General features: G+C 52.4%; 1 protein-coding gene across 6 annotated transcripts in view; it reads right to left on the reverse strand.

Annotated features, from left to right (window-relative positions):
* The window catches only part of Agap1 (ArfGAP with GTPase domain, ankyrin repeat and PH domain 1), a 465820-nt gene that overhangs the window by 59813 nt on the left and 388390 nt on the right, over positions 1-17617 (reverse strand). For 4 of the 6 annotated variants that reach the window (XM_070011372.1, XM_070011253.1, XM_070011564.1 and 1 more), the window contains 3 exons: positions 15363-15440; positions 3605-3759; positions 814-904 (listed from right to left, as the gene is read on the reverse strand). In XM_070011372.1, coding sequence (XP_069867473.1) covers positions 814-904; positions 3605-3759; positions 15363-15440 — 324 coding nt within the window. The remainder of the gene's footprint in view (positions 1-813; positions 905-3604; positions 3760-15362; positions 15441-17617) is intronic. The other 2 variants (XM_070011454.1, XM_070011299.1) reach the window with 1 other exon arrangement.

Here is a 17617-nt window from a genome sequence, read left to right on the forward strand (position 1 = left end):
AAAAAAAAGAAGAAAGAGAAGTCTTGGCCCAGAAGGACATAAAAAACCTGATCACCCTCTTAAAGGGAAGATTCTATTTTTGACAATAGAAAGCATGATGTGAAAATGGGTTGCTCACAGGAACCCTTATCCAATATAATTATGAGGCAGTAATTTACAACTGTTATCAGTTAAGTCATATGCTTCAGTGTCTAAATGTGTCTAAAATTTAAGAAAAATGGACGGAAGACCTACAACATATGATTATGAAAATTAAAAGCAAAACAAAATATTAGGGCAAAAGTTAACCTGTTGTGCTATGTTTTTATGGAACAAATTTCCAAGTAATGGTGGATTAAATCTAAGTGTGTTTCCAAAACCCTGAACTTCTACAGGTGATGCCGGGGGAAGGGTTTGTTTCTTTGTTTGCTTGTTTTTTCCTCTTCCGTACTGGGATTGAACTCAGGTTTGTGCTCAGGGCAAGAATTCTCCCACTTGAGGCAATCCCCAGTCTTTTTGCTTCTAGTTTTGTTTTGTTTTGTTTTTTTCCTCTCAGATAAGGTCTTATGCCTTGGACCTGGATCCTCCTGCCCTTCCCCCCCCCCCCCAAGTAATGAGATTATGGCATGCACAACATTGCCTGTCCATAAAAAGGGAACTGTGTTAAAATAAAACTTAACATAAACATTTTAAGCTAGAACAGAAGCCTCCGGCCCACTGCTACTGAGTTAAGGCCTGCATGGACCCTTCGTGTGGGGGTAGAGGGGGTCACGCGGGGGACACGTGTGCCCACCCTAGTAGCAAGCCGGGGACACTGCGTCCATGCACACTTACTCTGGGCATCACAGTCCACACAGTGGGAGTTCCCACGGATGTTCCGGATAGACTGCAGGGCCATGGCCTCACTCTGGCTGGTCAGTCGGGACTGGACATAGAAAAAGAGAAGGCAAGATTTAAGAAGCCCAGGAGAAATGGACACATCTTCTGATAACGTCAGGGAACAGTTGAACACATTGTGTGCAAATACAGGATAAGGGAGACTCGGATGCAAGTGTTCCTTCTGTGATGTCAGGAAATGGCATAACCCACAGAGAAACACTACATCAGGATGGTCTCGAGACGGATGTGATCACGTGGGGGGGGGCAGGAGAATGGGGCTGGGTTCACACCTTCGCCGGCATTCATCTCCTCGTGGGAAGTGCGGAGGAGGGAAGTCAACAGTTAGGTAGCAAATGTCAGGGCGTCACTGGCCCTGTACCATGTGGTCTCCAGGCCGCTCACCAGCAAAGCCTAGCACGTGCACCTCGCGGCCAGGGGTTCACTTTCCATCTGTTGCTACAGCAACAAAGTCGCTCACAGAGCAGAGCAGGGGCAGGGAGAGGTGAGGGCAGTGTGTGTGCGTGTGTGAGGATGGGGCATTTATTCTTAAACTTCCTCTAGATGGTCCTCTTCAGGCTGGATGAAAAAATAGGTGTCTATTGCATTGAGCTTAGAATATAGAAAAGGGACATAGAAATTTCTAAACTCTGATATTAGGTAGTAACATTTTACAGTCTGTTCTGTTCCTCTGAGCTTTCTCCTATAAGTGCGCGCGCGCACACCCACGCACACACACACACGGAGTGCTCTCTGAACCTTCCTGTTTCTTCTTGTGTACCAGTGAAGTTTTGGGATGGTTGATGGGGTGATCTGCCTGTGGCCATCAGCTCTGAATTGTCCACAGACAGCTGAAATACTGCGCTGGCCCAGTCTGTACTGAGCGGCCCCTTGTGGGCCAGGCGCCTGGGTTTTACCCTCTCACTCTCGTTCAGAGCCCTCGGCTTTCCTTGGGAGCCGTGCTGTGCCTATACACGGATGTGGCCGGCCAGCAGGGTATACAGCATAGAAGACACAGTTCTCTCACTCTGAGAGTAAAACTTATTCAAAGAGGAATCAAATCACATTATAATAATAATGATGGTAGTCTGGTTTACCCTGGATAAAGAGGGTAATAAAATAAGACTATCTTTCTAAAAGACAGACACTCTTCTTAATGACAAAGCTGACTATAAATCACTGGCAGAAATTTCTTTAAATGATTACAAATGCAATTGTGGGTTGGGAGGCTACATTTTTTTTTTTTTAAGCTTCTAGTTGATTACAGTTTGAAAAACTGAACTGCTCTCCTATACTCCGAAATGTGCCAGCGAAGAGGTTAATACATCCCAGGTTAAGAGAACGAAATTGGAGGAAAGAGCATTGGGAGAAATAACTTGTATAAAGAGGACCACTGATGGTTTATTGGAGGTAAGAGTCTCATGGACTTTCCCGCCTGGGCTGGCTTTGAACCGTGATCCTCAGATCTCAGCCTCCTGAGGAGCTAGGATTACAGGGGTGAGAACCTGAAGTGGCGCTGTGGCTCAGTGGTAGAGCGCTCGCCTTGAGCTGAAGAGCTGAGGGACAGCGCCCAGGCCCAGAGTTCAGATCCCACGACCGATGATAACAACCACCACAACAACCACAACAACCATGAGAGAGTACTACTGAGCAGTACCCTTTCTGGAAAGCACAGGTCAGAGCACCGCGTCCTTGATGCCGGCGTGAGGCTGAGATCTGACACAGTTTGAAGCCATCCAGAGCAAGAAAGTCAGTGAGATTCTTACTGCTAATTAATCAGCAAAATGCTGTAGTGGAGTGGTGGCTCAAGTGGTAGAGTGCCAGCTTTGAATGGAAAAAGTGAAGGGGCAGCGCTGCGTTCAAGTCCTACTACTGGCACAAAAACAAATAAGCCTCAAACCAAGACAAAATTACCTCCCTACCCAAAAAAACCCTCCCAAACAAACCTCCACACTTCTTTCTGGCTAAGCAACTGCAAAAAGACTCATCAGTGGTCTAGAATGCACACCCCCTTTTCCTTTTGATCTGTGACAAAGAGTAGGTTTTCCAAACTGGCATGTGTCTACACTGGGGCACGAATGAGAAGGGCCCAGTGAGCCTCTTAGTCTGTGTCTCTTTTTCTGATTTATTCTGCCCAAAGAACAACCAAAATTAAGTATGTACAATAAGCCTTAAAAAAAGTCCATCAGAGCCATTAGGGCACCACTGGCTCACATCTGTAAGCCTAGCTACTCAGGAGGCTGAGTCTGAGGATCAAGGTTTGAGGCCAGCCAGGCAGGAAAGTCCATGAGCATGAGCCACCCAGAAGCCTGAACTGGGGGGTGTGGCAGAGAGCTCACCTTGAATGAAAATGTTAAAGGATAGTGCCCAGGCCCGAGGTTCAAGCTCCAGAACACACTCAGACACACACAGACACAGACACACTTCTGTCTCCAAAAGATTCCTTTGCCTACAACAAACACATGCGTGCATCCCCTGTGAGCCTGGATGGTAAGAGCAAGGATTTGATGCTGGACAAACCTCCCGACAGATGCAACCCAAGCCTGGATACCAACGCAGCACACATGGTGAATCTCCATTCAAAGATGTCCTCGCCCTTTCCGTTACTGGTCTGCTCACAAAGCAGACCCAGGTCATGTCATCCGCAGCTCCTGCCTGCTGCCTTTGTCTCCCCTCTCCCCCAGCCCTGCTCTGGGCCCAGTAATGATCAGCGATCTTGCTTCTGGGGACGGCCTGCTGAGGGCCTTACCTTATTCTTGCTGCTCTCGCAGGACTGCAAGCTGGCGAGGATCTGGCTCTCCACGGCTTGGACCCACGCATCTCGCTCTTCATACGTGGTGGCTTCAAAGTGCCACGTCTGGCCAGTGAGGGAGACGATGATAAACTCAAAGTTTTCTTCTTGTTCTGAAACACACAGAGGCAGGATGAAGACGTCGCTTTCATGCGACCGCGGGGCCTCTGCCGGGCCTCTGTCAGCAAAGCTCCTCTGGGTTCAATGGCGCCCGCGTGGGGCTGGGGGCTACACAGGATGGGAGAGCTCCGGCAGGGGAGATCTGAGCCTCACACCTCTCAACACGAAAGACTCGCTCCCAAAGCCGGCAGGCGCTGCTGGCTTTCAATCAGCGCTCAGGGGATTGGGGAGAATGAAAGTCAGCGCGTGAAGGCCGCACCACAGGGCTGGACACGGACTAAACAACTCAGAAAAAAATAAACTTGTGACTTCACTGCTGACCACTGAGTTCACGCTGCTGATGGTGGGGTTGGCTTTCCTTTCTGGGCATCTACTGCATCAGGCTCAGAGAAAGGCTTGTGCTCACGTCCTGCCCGCCAGGCCCTGGGGCTGGGGCTTCCTGGGAACCTGCATTACACGGGGTCTTATTCTCACTCCAGCCGGGCACTCAGAGAACAGCCACTCGGAAGTTCCAGCTGCACCTGTGGGGCGTAGTAGTTTCCCACACTGGCCAGTGATCTGGCTATGTGACTGTGGCCTGGTTACAGTTTGCTAGGAAGGAAGAGCACGATCTGCCTGTGTCCTACCTCCTTATTCCCTCCTTGTCTTCTGGCTCACGTCTAGCACGCCAGCCACCTGCTCCTAGGCTCTGGCTCACCTCGCTCAGTTGCCAGATCTGGCTTGCCTCCCTGAGACAAAGCCGCTCTCCCGGGCCTTCCTTATGCTGGCCCTGAAGCCTTGGACACCAGGACTCTTGTTTCTGGTCCTACCTCCTGTCCCCAGTGCCACAGCAGCGGTCTCTGCCACCTTGCCTTGCTTCCTTTAGGCTTGGGAGAACACAGACCCTGCTCCCGTGGCTGTGTCCCTTTCCTCCCGGTCCCACAGATGTCCCTAAGCTCCACTCTGCCCAGGGAGGGGATGTTGAGGTCCTCAAAGCTCCCCCCACCCCTGCCTGCTTCTGGTTACCATGGAAACAAGTCGAGGCCACTCTCACACGACATCTTTATACATCCTGAAAGCAATGACCATGCTCTGTTGTGGCTCTCCCAGATGCCAGGCCCTGGTGAGCAGGGCCGAGCCCCGTGGGTCCTGCACTAAGCAGCATTCCCGCTTCTCCTGGGGGTGCCCTGCTCAGGAAAACAAAATGACATCTGCTAGGAGGGTCCATGGCCGCCAGCAGCCGGAAAGGCCTGTGGTCCAAGGGTGCACTCTTACCACGTCCAGTGGAGGTCAGGCCTGGGCAGAGAGAGCTGCCAGGGCTTAGCAGGAAACCAAGGGTGCTGGGGGCAGAGGTCAGCTTGCCTAAGCGACCCCTGTTCCTACACAGAAGTGAGACGCCTCCCACATCACCCTGAAGGAGGGGTGCGGGCACCTTCAGGCCTTTCTCTCTCTCCCCAGGGACATGGAGGGACTTGTTGGGTTTTTCATTAACAAACCAAATACAAAATCCTTGTGACTGACTTTCAAGCAGGCTTCCTCGGGCTGGCCCACGCTCACATCATGGATTTTACAGACCTACTTCCACCCATAAGCCTTCACGTCCTGACGCGGGGATTTATGCCCTTTCCAGATACTGGTAAATTGGTGCCCCGATTCATGTATTTTATGCAAAACTCTCTGAGTGAACTGACAGGCAGGGCAGGCAGGAACTACATAACTCATAGTTAGACCATAAGGAAAACTTGGTAATTCATGGGTGATGGGACAATTGTTCATTAGGAGATCTACCGAACGGGCTCCACGTTTTCTTAAATCTGTGCCATTCAAATGTGCACATAAAAGCTTCCTCTGAGCAGGATTTATTAGATTGTCTAGTGCAAAAAAAAATTACAACCATTAGCTTCAGTTAGATCTCTGCACACCAGACTGCCATAAAACTCTCCCAGTCTGACTTCTAACCAGAATCACGGGCTGCGCTCACTGGGTCTGCCTGGCACAGGTACCATGCTGGGTCCCTCAGCCCTTAGCTCCTCGCCCGGGGCCACGGGCTGGGCTGCTCTCCTAAGCCCCTGCGTGGCGGGACAGGCACACACAGGCACAGGGTCCCCAGGGGGACACAAAGGTAAGAGGAAGGTGGAGATGGTGATACAGTGCATGTGAACATTCCCCTCCTCCCCCATTCCAATGCAGTTGGTGCTTTGCTGTAATAGTCAAAGGTTTCAGAGAAAGACAAAACCTACAGATGACATTGTTAAAGTACGGTTTGGTTCTTGTGCCCTACTCATTCCATGCCCCCGCCCCCAAAGGTATCCACGCATGTAGAACTGAGGTAAAGAACCAGTTTCTCCCACTCATGAGGCGCCAATTCCTTTTCCAGTATGGAAGATGGTTCTCCTTGTAGTTCCCGGCCTTCCTCTTCCTCTCTGCTTCCTTGATCTGGTTCCCCCTGTATCTGCCTAGCAATGATTTCCTCACTCTTCTCCAGGCTGGTCCACTTCTGTGGGCAGCCTGCCTCTGCACAGGATGCCTGCCCAGTGCCCCTCCTTCCTGTTCTCTCGTTTCCTCTCTTCTTCCTGGCTCACCTCTCCAGGCACACATCTGCCCTTCACAGCCCGTGATTTTCAGGTATTTTCCCCTTGTCCAGCCTCTCCCGGCTCTTCATCTTCCAAAGAATGCAACTGAGTCAATGACCAGGATCATGGCTGGACCCCTTTCCCAGGAGATTGACCTTCCTAAGTGGTGCCAAGTAGTGGTCAGCATGCACACTTACTCAGATAGGAAGAAGGATCGTCAGTGCAACTCTGCCTTGACAACTCATTGTAATGTCCCACTGAAGGCCTCCCAGGGCCTCTCCCCCACCTTTCCCTCTCTCTCCCCTCTCTTTTTTTTCCTTACTGCTGAGGTCAGGTGATCAAGCAGTTTCCTCAGAGCCCCTAACCATTTTGGCCCCGCTGATCTAACACAGGTGGGAGACGCTGGGAATGGGATTAGAAAGTCTCTCCTGTGAGTCACTCTGCTTCATGGGCCTGTGATGGTCTGACTGGTGCCAAGACAGGAACAGGAAGCAGTGTTCTTGGGTTTCCCGTCAGCAGGGGCCACAGAGCCGCCCTTCATCACCGAGTCCTGTCAAAGCCTGGTTCACGGTGTGGGTGCCTCTGCCTCCTCCTCAGGGAGAAAAACCTTGGCCTTCAGAACGCCCTGTGGGTAACCAGGCGGAGACAGAACTCCGCAGGACAGCGAAGCGGGGCTGGAAGTGTCCAGAGTGGCGCACCTTCTGCACTACGCTGGCTCGCCAAGACTCCCACTTGGCCCTCTGCACCCAACCCCGTAACAGCACATGTGGTCTGGAGCCAAGTAGTCTCTCGGTCTCTCTTATGGGCAGAATACTGACATCTCTTCATGCTCAGACGACACAGCTTCCCCAGCTCACCAATGGCCTGAAGGACACTGTGTAACTTTCTGAAGTGACACCATGATGATGCGGGAGTCTCCAGAAACCAGATTAAAACATGAGAGAGAGAACAAGTAGTAGCAGGAGACAGATTTGTCACCAGGACAGCCCCGAGTGTCCCCGTCTCTGTCCCTGCTTTGAAACGTGAAGGATGGACGCCTGCAAAGCGAGCATGTGCAGGTCCTGTCTTACTGCTAGTGACATCCCTGCGGACACGAACCGACCGTCAACAGAACTGTGGTGGCTCTCAGAAGAGCTCTGCGGATGGAAGGTCCTAACTGGCATGTACATTGAGTCCTCAGGTTGAGATTCACCTGCGCACAGCCAAGTCCACCCCGCCCCACCATGAAAATATAAAAAATACCACTACACCCCACGCCTGGGGTGGCAGGTGTGTGGCGGTTCGCATTTCAGAGCGCATCTACTTAATAAAGTCTTATGATTGGGCTCACAGGGACCTCGGCTCCCTGTTTAGCGGTTGGCTGTGGAAAAGTCCACTATAATAGTATTTTAGCACCATGAACCTGTCGAAACCAACCTGTCCAATTATTCCCAGCAACATGAATAACACAGGGATTACACTAATTGCGTCCAGTTTCTATGCAGACGAGGCCCCGGGGGGCTAATTCCTCCTCCTCGGGGGCCAGCTCCGCAGCCCTGGCACTGGCTGCTCAAGGACCCCCCCTCGTTACACAAGTCGGGGCTGTCAAACTTTTTTTTCCCCTTAAAGGTTAATGGGCCAATCAGTCATCAATTATTTCCGTGGAATCCTAGTAGACAAAGAGTTTAAGGGCTAAAAGCATCTGAAAACAGTTGTACACATGGCCGCTGTGTAACAGGGGACCCCGGGACAGCTAAGCTTGGGAGGGGGGCGCACGCCAGCTCAGGAAAGGGATGAGGGCAAGTCCTGTCACGGCCTAAGCCATCCAGGTCCTCGTTCCAACTCTCCTGGGGTGAACATGGGGTACACTGGGCTGAGCGGAGAACAAGGGGACACTGGGCTGAGTGGAAAATGTGGGGACACTGGGCTGAGTGAAGAACGTGGGGTACACTAGGCTGAATGGAGAATGTGGGGGACACTGGGCTGAGCGGAGAACAAGGGGACACTGGGCTGAGTGGAGAACACAGGGCACAAAGGGGCTGAGTGGAGAACGTGGGGACACTGGGCTGAGTGGAGAACGAGGGGGACACTGGGCTGAGTGGAGAACGTGGGGTACCCCAGGGCTGAGTGGATCTGCTCCTCTTTGAGCTGGGATGGCTGGACGGGGTGCTGGGGTCCCCCACGCCAGCCTGCACTGGCTAGATGTGAATGTGAGTCTAGGAGAGGCAGCTTGCCCAGGTTTCCTGCATCCCGGACCCTTGCTCCGAGGCCGGTCCCGTGTTGCACCTCTAAGGGTGAGCGTGACCCTCACACGGTTCATGACCAACATGAGGAGAGAATGAAGCGCCTTGCAGAGAGCCCGTGTGCATGGACGGATGGACTCATGGCGGACAAGGCCCAGGAGAGTCCTGGGTGCATCAAGCCCAGAGGCCTCCACATGGGCCCTGTGGACACCAGCCATGGCTACTGACCACCCTGTCCACCTTGGCTTCTGTCTTGAGGACCGAGCCTTTGACCTGAGGGTGCACCACATACCCCCCTCAATAGTCTGACACCTGTGACACCACCTTTGCCTGAGCCCTCCCTATGCGTGGCTGCTCGCCGACTCCCCCAAATGGGGCATCTACTCAGGGGGTTCTGCTCTGCTGTTCACTGGCGGGGGCCGCGGCACATTTCTGTAAGGGAGTCTCTGCTGACCTGGTTCTTCTGCAAGGAAAGACGTCCCCAGCTGGTCCTGAGAGCCCAGGGTTGTCACAGGACACCCCTGCAGGCCACCACGCCTGAGTCCCGCTGAGTATCTCTGCTATCCGGGGGCCCCCCTAGGTCTGACCATCTGTCTGTCTGTCTGACCCTGTCTGTCTGTGCTTAAAGTGCTCAAGGGAGACCATTATACACGCCTCAGGCTGATAGGCTACGTTTTAGAGCCACTCATTTTGTAAAATGCTTCAATATTTCTGCCCATGTGAAATCGGTGTATAGTTTAGATACTTGAAAATCACATGCTCACGATGTCAACCCAAATGCACCATAAAACCAAACTCAACTTTGTGCTTTCAAAATCCCTCCATTTTTGGAGGAAAAGATAAGTGTCACAGAAAAGAGAATATGTCCCAAAATTGTAAAAACAAGATAAAAAGAATCCTAGGATACAAAAAAAGACCCCGCTCCCAACGTGAGAAATCAGTAGTAGTAGTAGTAGTAGTAGTAATAGCTGTGTGTGTGTGTGTGTGTGTGTGTGTGTGTGTGTGTGTGTGTGTGTGTGTATCGTATGCCTTGAACTCAGGGTCTCGGTGCTGTCCCTGAGTTTTGAACAAGGCTGGTGTTCTACCACTTGAGTCACAGCTCTACTTCTAGCTTTTTGGTGGTTCATCAGAAGTAAGAGCCTCAGGGACTTTTCCTGTCCAGGCTTGCTTGAAACTGCAGTCCTCAGATCTCAGCTAAAAATGACTAATTTTCAACAAAAAGAAAAGATCGTTATCTGTGGCCATTCCACACGTTCTCTTTATGGTTCTCGGGCAAATTTTTTTTTTTAAAACTCTGAGTCTGTCAAAAGACCCTCACTTAGTGAAGACAGCCTAACCGAGGTGTTGTAAAAGGGCTTAATTTAGGACATGAGCCTGACTAAGTATGTTTTGAAAAAGCAAATCCCCACAGGGCAAACAGCAGTGTTGCCTGTGGAGCACTGCCACCCGGTGTTTGTTTCCCACAGGTATTCTAACGAGCCTGAGAGCGGAGCAGACCACCGGGTGCTGCCTGGTCTTAAGGGCCGTATCTAAAACCACAGCTCCTGGGGAAAACAAGTACCCCATCTCAAACCGACTGCATTTTGGGGTGTGGAAGACGTGTGGCTAACGGTCCCTACATCTGCACGGTTCTGGGCACACGGACTTGCAGTCCAGACAGATGGGAGCCCTCGAGGTCATTCACCTGGCACACAAGCAATACTTTGGGCTCTGCCACTTGTCCTAGGAATGACCTTCACTTTTTGGGGAGATCGGACTCCAGGGCTTGAGCTTTCGGCCTTATTCCTACAGCCACCAATTCTTCCAAGGGTGACAGCTGGTAGAACTGGGAAGATTAAGCTTAAAAATCTGGGGGAAAATAGATTATATTTGACTTTTTGGTCTCTCCTATCTCGGGTGGCAACTTCTTCGCAGGCCCTGCTCCTGACGGGTAAGCCAGACTCAGGCATGGAAACACTCTGAATCGCACAAAATCCATCAGGGCACGGAGGGGCAGGGGGTCTGACCACACACCCCGAGCCACCCCCCCCCCCAAATGCAGGTGAAAAAGGCGAGGGCAGGTGAAGCCTGGAGTTTAAACCCCAGCGCTGCTCACTATCCCCCAGGCCAATGGTAACTCATCTGTCTGGAAGGCTCCGGAACCACCACCACTATCCCTCGCCTGGAAAACACACGTAGGAAGCCTCTGGCTGGAAGTGACCACTTGACGGTGTCTGCAACGACTCAGGATGAACGAGAACCCGGGGTGGAAAACCGTTATCCATGGGCCTGGGTTCTGGGTTCCAGGAGGGAGGTCTGGGATGCAGGGACTCTGCCGGGCCAGGGCTGCGGTCAGCTGTGGGCTCCTGGCGTCCAGTCCCCCAGATACAAAGCCTGTCCTGAACCCCTGAACCCAGTGCAGTCCCCTTCCTTTCCACCAGGCCCCCAGAGCGCCGGGGTGCCGGCGGGCCATCCCCGCGCTCCTCCTGCCGCAGGTCTCTTCCTGTGCAGCACATCAGGCTGCCCCGGGATCCGAGGTCGGGGAGTGTGGGCTCCCCTCCCCTGCACCACCCCAGACAGTCCCCAGGAGGGCCACCGGCTGCCCTCTCTGGGCAGCTCCTGCGGAGACGGAGCTCTCCCCAGTCTGAGAGCTCAGCTCTGGGCACGGTGAGCAGAAGACGGCGCGCAGCGGGGTCAGCCAACGTGTCAGAGCAGCGGCGGCGGAGGCCCAGGCTGTGGCGCGGAGGGCGCGGGGCGGCGCCTTGGCGTGGAGGAGGGCGCGGGGCGGCGCCGTGGCGTGGAGGAGGGCGCGGGGCGGCGCCGTGGCGTGGAGGAGGGCGCGGGGCGGCGCCGGGGCGTGGAGGCGGAGCGGCACCGTGGCGTGGAGGAGGCGGAGCGGCACCGTGGCGTGGAGGAGGCGGGGCGGCGCCGGGGCGTGGAGGAGGGCGCGGGGCGGCGCCGTGGCGTGGAGGAGGGCGCGGAGCGGCGCCGTGGCGTGGAGGAGGGCGCGGGGCGGCGCCGTGGCGTGGAGGAGGGCGCGGGGCGGCGCCGTGGCGTGGAGGAGGCGGGGCGGCGCCGGGGCGTGGAGGAGGGCGTGGGGCGGCGCCCCAGGCTGTGGCGTGGGGCGGCGCCGTGGCGTGGCCGAGGCACCCGGGCGACGGTGCGCGAGACGCCCCCCCCCCCCCCCCCCCCGACATCGGTGGCTGGCTTTCCACTGGCTGTGCCTAATGAGAGCCGACTCCATCCAGGAGGCCCGCGCCAGAGAGACCGGCCGGAGCAGCACTGCGGGACGGCAGGGCCCAGTGGGGACTTGAGCCGACCCTGGGCATGGGGTCCCGCACAGTGCGAAGGCGCTGTACTCACCTGGGGACCGACCCGCCCACTGTGAGAGAACGATTCCGGATCAGCACCCAGCCCCTGGCCCCTGGCCCCGGCACCTCGCGTCTTTCCTACTTAACCTTATCCGCACGAACAGTACGCTCCCCGTGCCACACAGGGCTCGATGGCCCTCCACGTCCCAGCTCCTCACGCCGCTCTGGCCAGCACTGCCACCTGCTTCGGGCTGTTGGGGAAGAAGTCTTGCTGGCTGCTTCACTTGGTCTTGAAGAGTGCCCTGCACAGTCCTGCCCTCTTCCGCCCCAGTTTCTTCTACGCACCGTCTCTTTGCTCCTATAGATATCTCTTGTTGTTGTTGTTGTTGTTGTTTTCTGAGATGGAGCTGGATGTTCTCAAGGCTAGCCTCCGGTGTTCTAGAAGTCAAGACTTTGCTCTCCTCAGCGGGGAAGGCTAACACAGCGACGCCTTCCTCCACACACTCACAGGCATAGCCATTCCCGATGAAGGACACGAAATCTCACCCACTTTAGGAAGCAGATTAATTATGAAAAGGCAACGAAAGGCCGGGGGCCAGTGGCTCACACCTGTAATCTACAGCTCCAAGCCAGCTCAGCTAGCAAAGTCCATGAGACACTTATCTCCAACTTGTCAGCAAAGAACTAGAAGTGGAACTGTGGCTCAAGTGGTAGAGCACCAGCCTTAGCAGGAAAAGCTCAGGGACAGTGCCCAGGGGATGGGCTAAAAGCCATGAGCACGCGCGCGCGCGCACACACACACACACACATACAAGCAACAAAGGTTTGAAACTCAGTGCAATGTACTGACAAAGTATGCTTTTATCTTGGTTTTGGAGATACGTAGCCCTGGGCCCCACCTGGGCTCAGCTCATAATGTGTGCCCAGCCCCGACATGCCTTCAGCTCAAGTTCTAACTACCTCCACAGGACGTAACCCTGATGCCAACCTTAGTTTGGTGTTAGTGTCCTGGGAGCTTCTGAATGAAGTGGGTGTACTTTAGAGAAGATTTGATTCGGGCTAAAACCAATGTTAGACTGCTTGCGATATAATGTTCATGAAGGGCCACTTAATATACAGTGACTATGCATAAATATACACCGAAAGGCTGGAAATCAGAAATTCGATGACATATGACACAAATTCTGCCATATGCTATGAAAAGCCATATGCAATGCAACTGTACAGGAGCGGTAATTAACCTGAAGAAATTCAACGTAAAAGAAGACGATCATGTATGTTGCTTAAGTGAAAATTCATAAATGTAACTGAATTCTGGACCAACATATGGCTGAGAAAATGAATGAAAGAAGTGGTTAGGCAGTCGACATCATCATCACCATCATCATCATTTTGTGCCAGTACTGGGGCTTCTACTCAGTCCTGGTTTAGCTTTCTTATCCAAGGATAGCTCTACCACCTGAGCCACAGCTCCTTTTCTGGCTTTTTTTTTTTTTTTTTTTTTTTTCCTAGTTAACTGGAGACAAGAGCCTCATGGGCTTTCTTGCCCGGCTGGCCTGGAACTGTGATTCTCAGATCTCAGCCTCCTGAGTTGCTAGGATTATAGGTGTGAGTCAGCTACCCAGCTTCAAGAAGTCATTATTTACTTCCAAACCCTCAGGATAGTGGGCAGTGGCCTGGGTGAGACCCCTCACCCCCCTACTAGGTCCCCCCAAAGGTGCTGGCCCAATGGGTGGACGGATAGGGGTTACCAGGGCTGTGAAGGCTGAAGAGTGAGCAGCTCTGTAACCCTCCCACTTGTGACACGGAGCCCAGCTGCCCACCGGCTGCCATTGGTGGGGACTGTCCACCGCAGGGCTAGGGAGCTGGAGGCCTGTGTCCTGGTGGTGCCCCACTTGGAATCCCAGCACCCTGAAACCCAGACCTCGATCCACACATACATATTCGAGGTGGGCAAGGGCAGAGGAATGATAGGCACTTGAAGCCAAAAGGCTAGTATTAAAGAAAAAAAGCCCGCGAAGGAGCACATTAACACCTTTAAAAATGCAATGAAAAATGGTAACTGAATAGGAGCATTTCTTAAATTCTACTATTTCCCTTCTGTCTTGTTTTCTCTCTCTCGCTCTTATTTATGCTGAATGCTAGACGCTTTAAAAGAAGATAACAACAGGCCAAGCTCCACTGGTACCTGCACCGACAATTTTCCCTTGAGGAAGGAAAAAAAAAAAAGTCTGATTAAAAAAATGGCTCTTTAACAAGCCATTGTGCAAATATAGTTTTGTTTTCTAGATTCATTTCTTTTCTGGCTGAGCGCCGGGTTTTCAGTAGCAAGACAGGAGTAATTGTGAAGGGTAGAGAAAGAGGATGTGATATAAATCAGCAAAGGTTAATGACCAGGATGCGAAGTAGGGACTTGTTTACAGAAATAGCGTGCAATTTAAAATTTACAAGAGATTTAATGCCGCCGCTTGGCAATCGCTAAAATCAACAGCCCAGAAAACAGTGACATTAAGAAAAATATTACAGTTATAATCATCCCCAAATAAGTCAATTAGTGTTAGGGCGCGAGCTCGCCATTACTTGACCCATTTGGCTTGTACTTAAGTGAAAAAAAAATCCCCCCATTATCCTAAGCTCGCTGGCTTGTGACCTGCTTTGCATGGCGCGCATTACACCCCAGCCTCCCAGCCTCCCCTGCACGCACCAGGGGTGACGGTGATGCTTTTCCCTTGCCTGGCATCAAAATAATTCTGACCCTTGACATTTGTAATCATAAAAAAAAAGGCAATTTATAATTGTGTTGTTCAAATGAAGGTGGGAAAAAATTCAATCTGCTATTATACAAAAGCAATGACGGCTGTCTTCGGTGAAAAAAGAAACGCAAGTCAATTTGTGAACTTTGGCACCGGACGACCTTTAGAAACACAACAATATACGGAATTTACAAGCAATAGCAGTCCATGCAAATGGCCCGGGCCGGCCTGCCTCCTGCCTCCAGACTAGAGCAGCAAAGAGCATTATGGGGAATGCTTCGACAAAACAAATTAAGACTGTTACTTAAATGTCACGGCACACTATTGTATTTGGCTACAGATCATTACACCTGATACTAACACTTTTAAAAACTGTAATAACTTGGGAAATATTACATTGAGTGCCCACATGTATAAGGGAAAAGAAAAAAAAAAGAGGAGGAAATAGGTTTCTGAAGTAATTTAAACATCACTACTCTACGACTGGAGGGAAAGGTCAAAATTTAAGTAAGCTGAAAGGATCGTGAATGGTCAAATAAAACACACAAACAAAAAGATGGAAAGACCAAAGGAATGACTCGGCAAACACAATAAGAGCATGCAGCTGTGGGTGATCATGGTTTCATGTTTGCAGTGGAGGGAGGGAGGGAAGGAAGGGATGGATGGAGGGAGGGATGGATGGAGGGAGGGAGGGAGGGAAGGGAAGGAAAGAAGGAAGGGAGGGGGAGGAGGGGAAGTAGGATGGAGAGGAGGGGGCAGGGGTAGGGGTGAGGCATTACCTTCAGTGTTGGTACTGCTGCTGCTGTATATATTTCGCAGGCTACCAACACGGTTTAGTTTCCATGCTTTGCGTTTGGCTGCATCCCGAGAGCAGAGAGGGCAGAGGGGGGAAAAAGAGAGAAAAAAAAAAAAAAGGAAAAGAAAAAGAAAACAAATGAAAAGGGGAGAAAAGAAATGTCAAAGTAGCACGAGAAGTTAGCTCTGAGGCGCGAGTTCACGCAGTGGGCAGGCGCCCGGGGCTCCTGCTGGCCCGCGCCGGCCCGAGGTCAGCAGAGCCTGTGCGGTCAGGTCCACACCAAATCAAAGAAATGCCCGGGGAGGAAGTGCATGCGTCCTCCTTGGCAAACCTGTGACTTCTCAGAGCAGAATAACACTGGCCTGGCCTTCAGGCCTCGGCCTCTTGGAGGACCCACAGACAGAGGTGTGCGACTGGCAAACACCAGAGATGCTGGCCAGGCAGACTGTGTCTGCACCTTGCAGAAGGGCGGTCTTCAAAACCAAGAGATTGCATAAAAGGAGTCTCCAACACACACACACACACACACACACACACACACACACACACACACACACACACACACACACACACACACACACACACACACGCACGCACACAGAGGTTTGGAGGTGGGCAGCAGCCTAGTAACAGAGGCAAAGCACCAGAGCCGTTTTCCTAAGAGAAGGATGGAGTCCACTCTCGCCCTCCCCCGGGGATGTGGCAGGGTCCGAAGGCGCTCCCGGCTACCTGCACACAGCAGACTAGTGCAAGCTCTCAGTGAGAGACTGCCGCCAAGTTGCCCACGAAGGCGGAGGTGAGCGGTGACGTGCAGCGCTGAATGGACACGGCCCAGCAGGACCCCCATGCGGGGTGTGCTGCCAGGATGGGGCGAGACCGGACCCTTCTCTAGGGACCTGCCCCTCGCCGGGTCCCCAGTCTGCAACCATCAACTGGAGATGTGGGGTGCTGGTGCTCCCAAGAGGCCAGCCTGAGGATCCCCACAGCCTTCGAGGAGAGTTTGTAGGACCAGGGGGATGGGGTGCGGGTAGTAATCTTCAGGCCCATGTAATTAGAGACGTGGCCACACACACACATCAAAGGGCTGGACGGAGAAGCCTGCCTCCTAGGCAGATACATGACAGGACACCTGTCTCCAACTCCCACAGCCAGGAAGAGAACCTACTGGAAGCTTCCTGTGTAGGCAAAAAGCACTCTGATGTGGCAGGCAAGCCTTTCATGTCCACCTTGTGGTGCTCACATGTTAGAGGCCAGGCTGACAAGCCTCGTGCTGGCCACTGGGCAGCTCTGAGCCCGGCTCCCTGGTCCAGGCAGGCTGACCTTTCTGCAACACTGACAGGAATAAGATACACCGGCAGAACACTTCAGGCACTGGCAGCAGCCTCCGTGCACAGGTATGTTCTGGGGACCAGAGATGGACCAGCACGAACACCTAAGAATTACTTTGTGTCCTATTCAGGACACATTCAAATTCAGTAAGTAATTTAATAAAAGCTGTAATACGGAGCAGACACCCAGGCTGGGGACTGAAGCCCTTTTACCACATACAGAGTGACGGTTTTCTTTCCTTTTCTTTCTTTTCCTCCTTCTTCTTCCTCTTCTTCTTCTTCTTCCTCTTCTTCTCCTTCTTCTTCTCCTTCTCCTCTTTCGTCTTCTTTTTTTGGTGCTAGTACTGGTGCTTGAACTCAGAGCTTTGAGGTCTTGCTTGGCTTTTTTACTCCTGGCTGGTGCTCTATCACTTGAACTATACTTCTACTTCCAGATTTTTGCTGGTTAATTGGAGAGAAGGGTCTCTTGATTTGGGCTGGATTCAACTCAAAACCCTCAGATCTCAGCCTCCTAAGTAGCTAAGATTGCAGGTATGAGCCATCAGCACCTGGCTCTACATTTAATTTTTCACGAGGAGAGCTGTTTCTCTCCGTATCTTCATGGTCTCTATAACTATCTGGACAGTCTTACCTAAGTGTGAATCTAGTAGCAGCATACCTGGGAAAGGGGTCTTGGGGCATCTGCTAGTACCTGTATTAGCAGTGAGGGAAACCAAACAGAAAAGTTTTAAAACCTGTATTTTGGGGCTCATCACCAGGCCCTGCAGGTAGGACAGAGCCTCCACAGAGCTACACAGGTGCTTCATTTTTTTTAGCAGCTGAAGCTGCTAAAGAGTGTAAGTCTTGGCCCATATTTTACAAGTTCTAGAAGAAGTAGCCATGAAGGTACTGCACTCCTCAGGTCAAACTC

Source organism: Dipodomys merriami, unplaced genomic scaffold (assembly GCF_024711535.1).
Source record: "Dipodomys merriami isolate MVZ:Mamm:240054 unplaced genomic scaffold, mDipMer1.0.p SCAF_1, whole genome shotgun sequence".
Classification (NCBI taxonomy): domain Eukaryota; kingdom Metazoa; phylum Chordata; class Mammalia; order Rodentia; family Heteromyidae; genus Dipodomys; species Dipodomys merriami.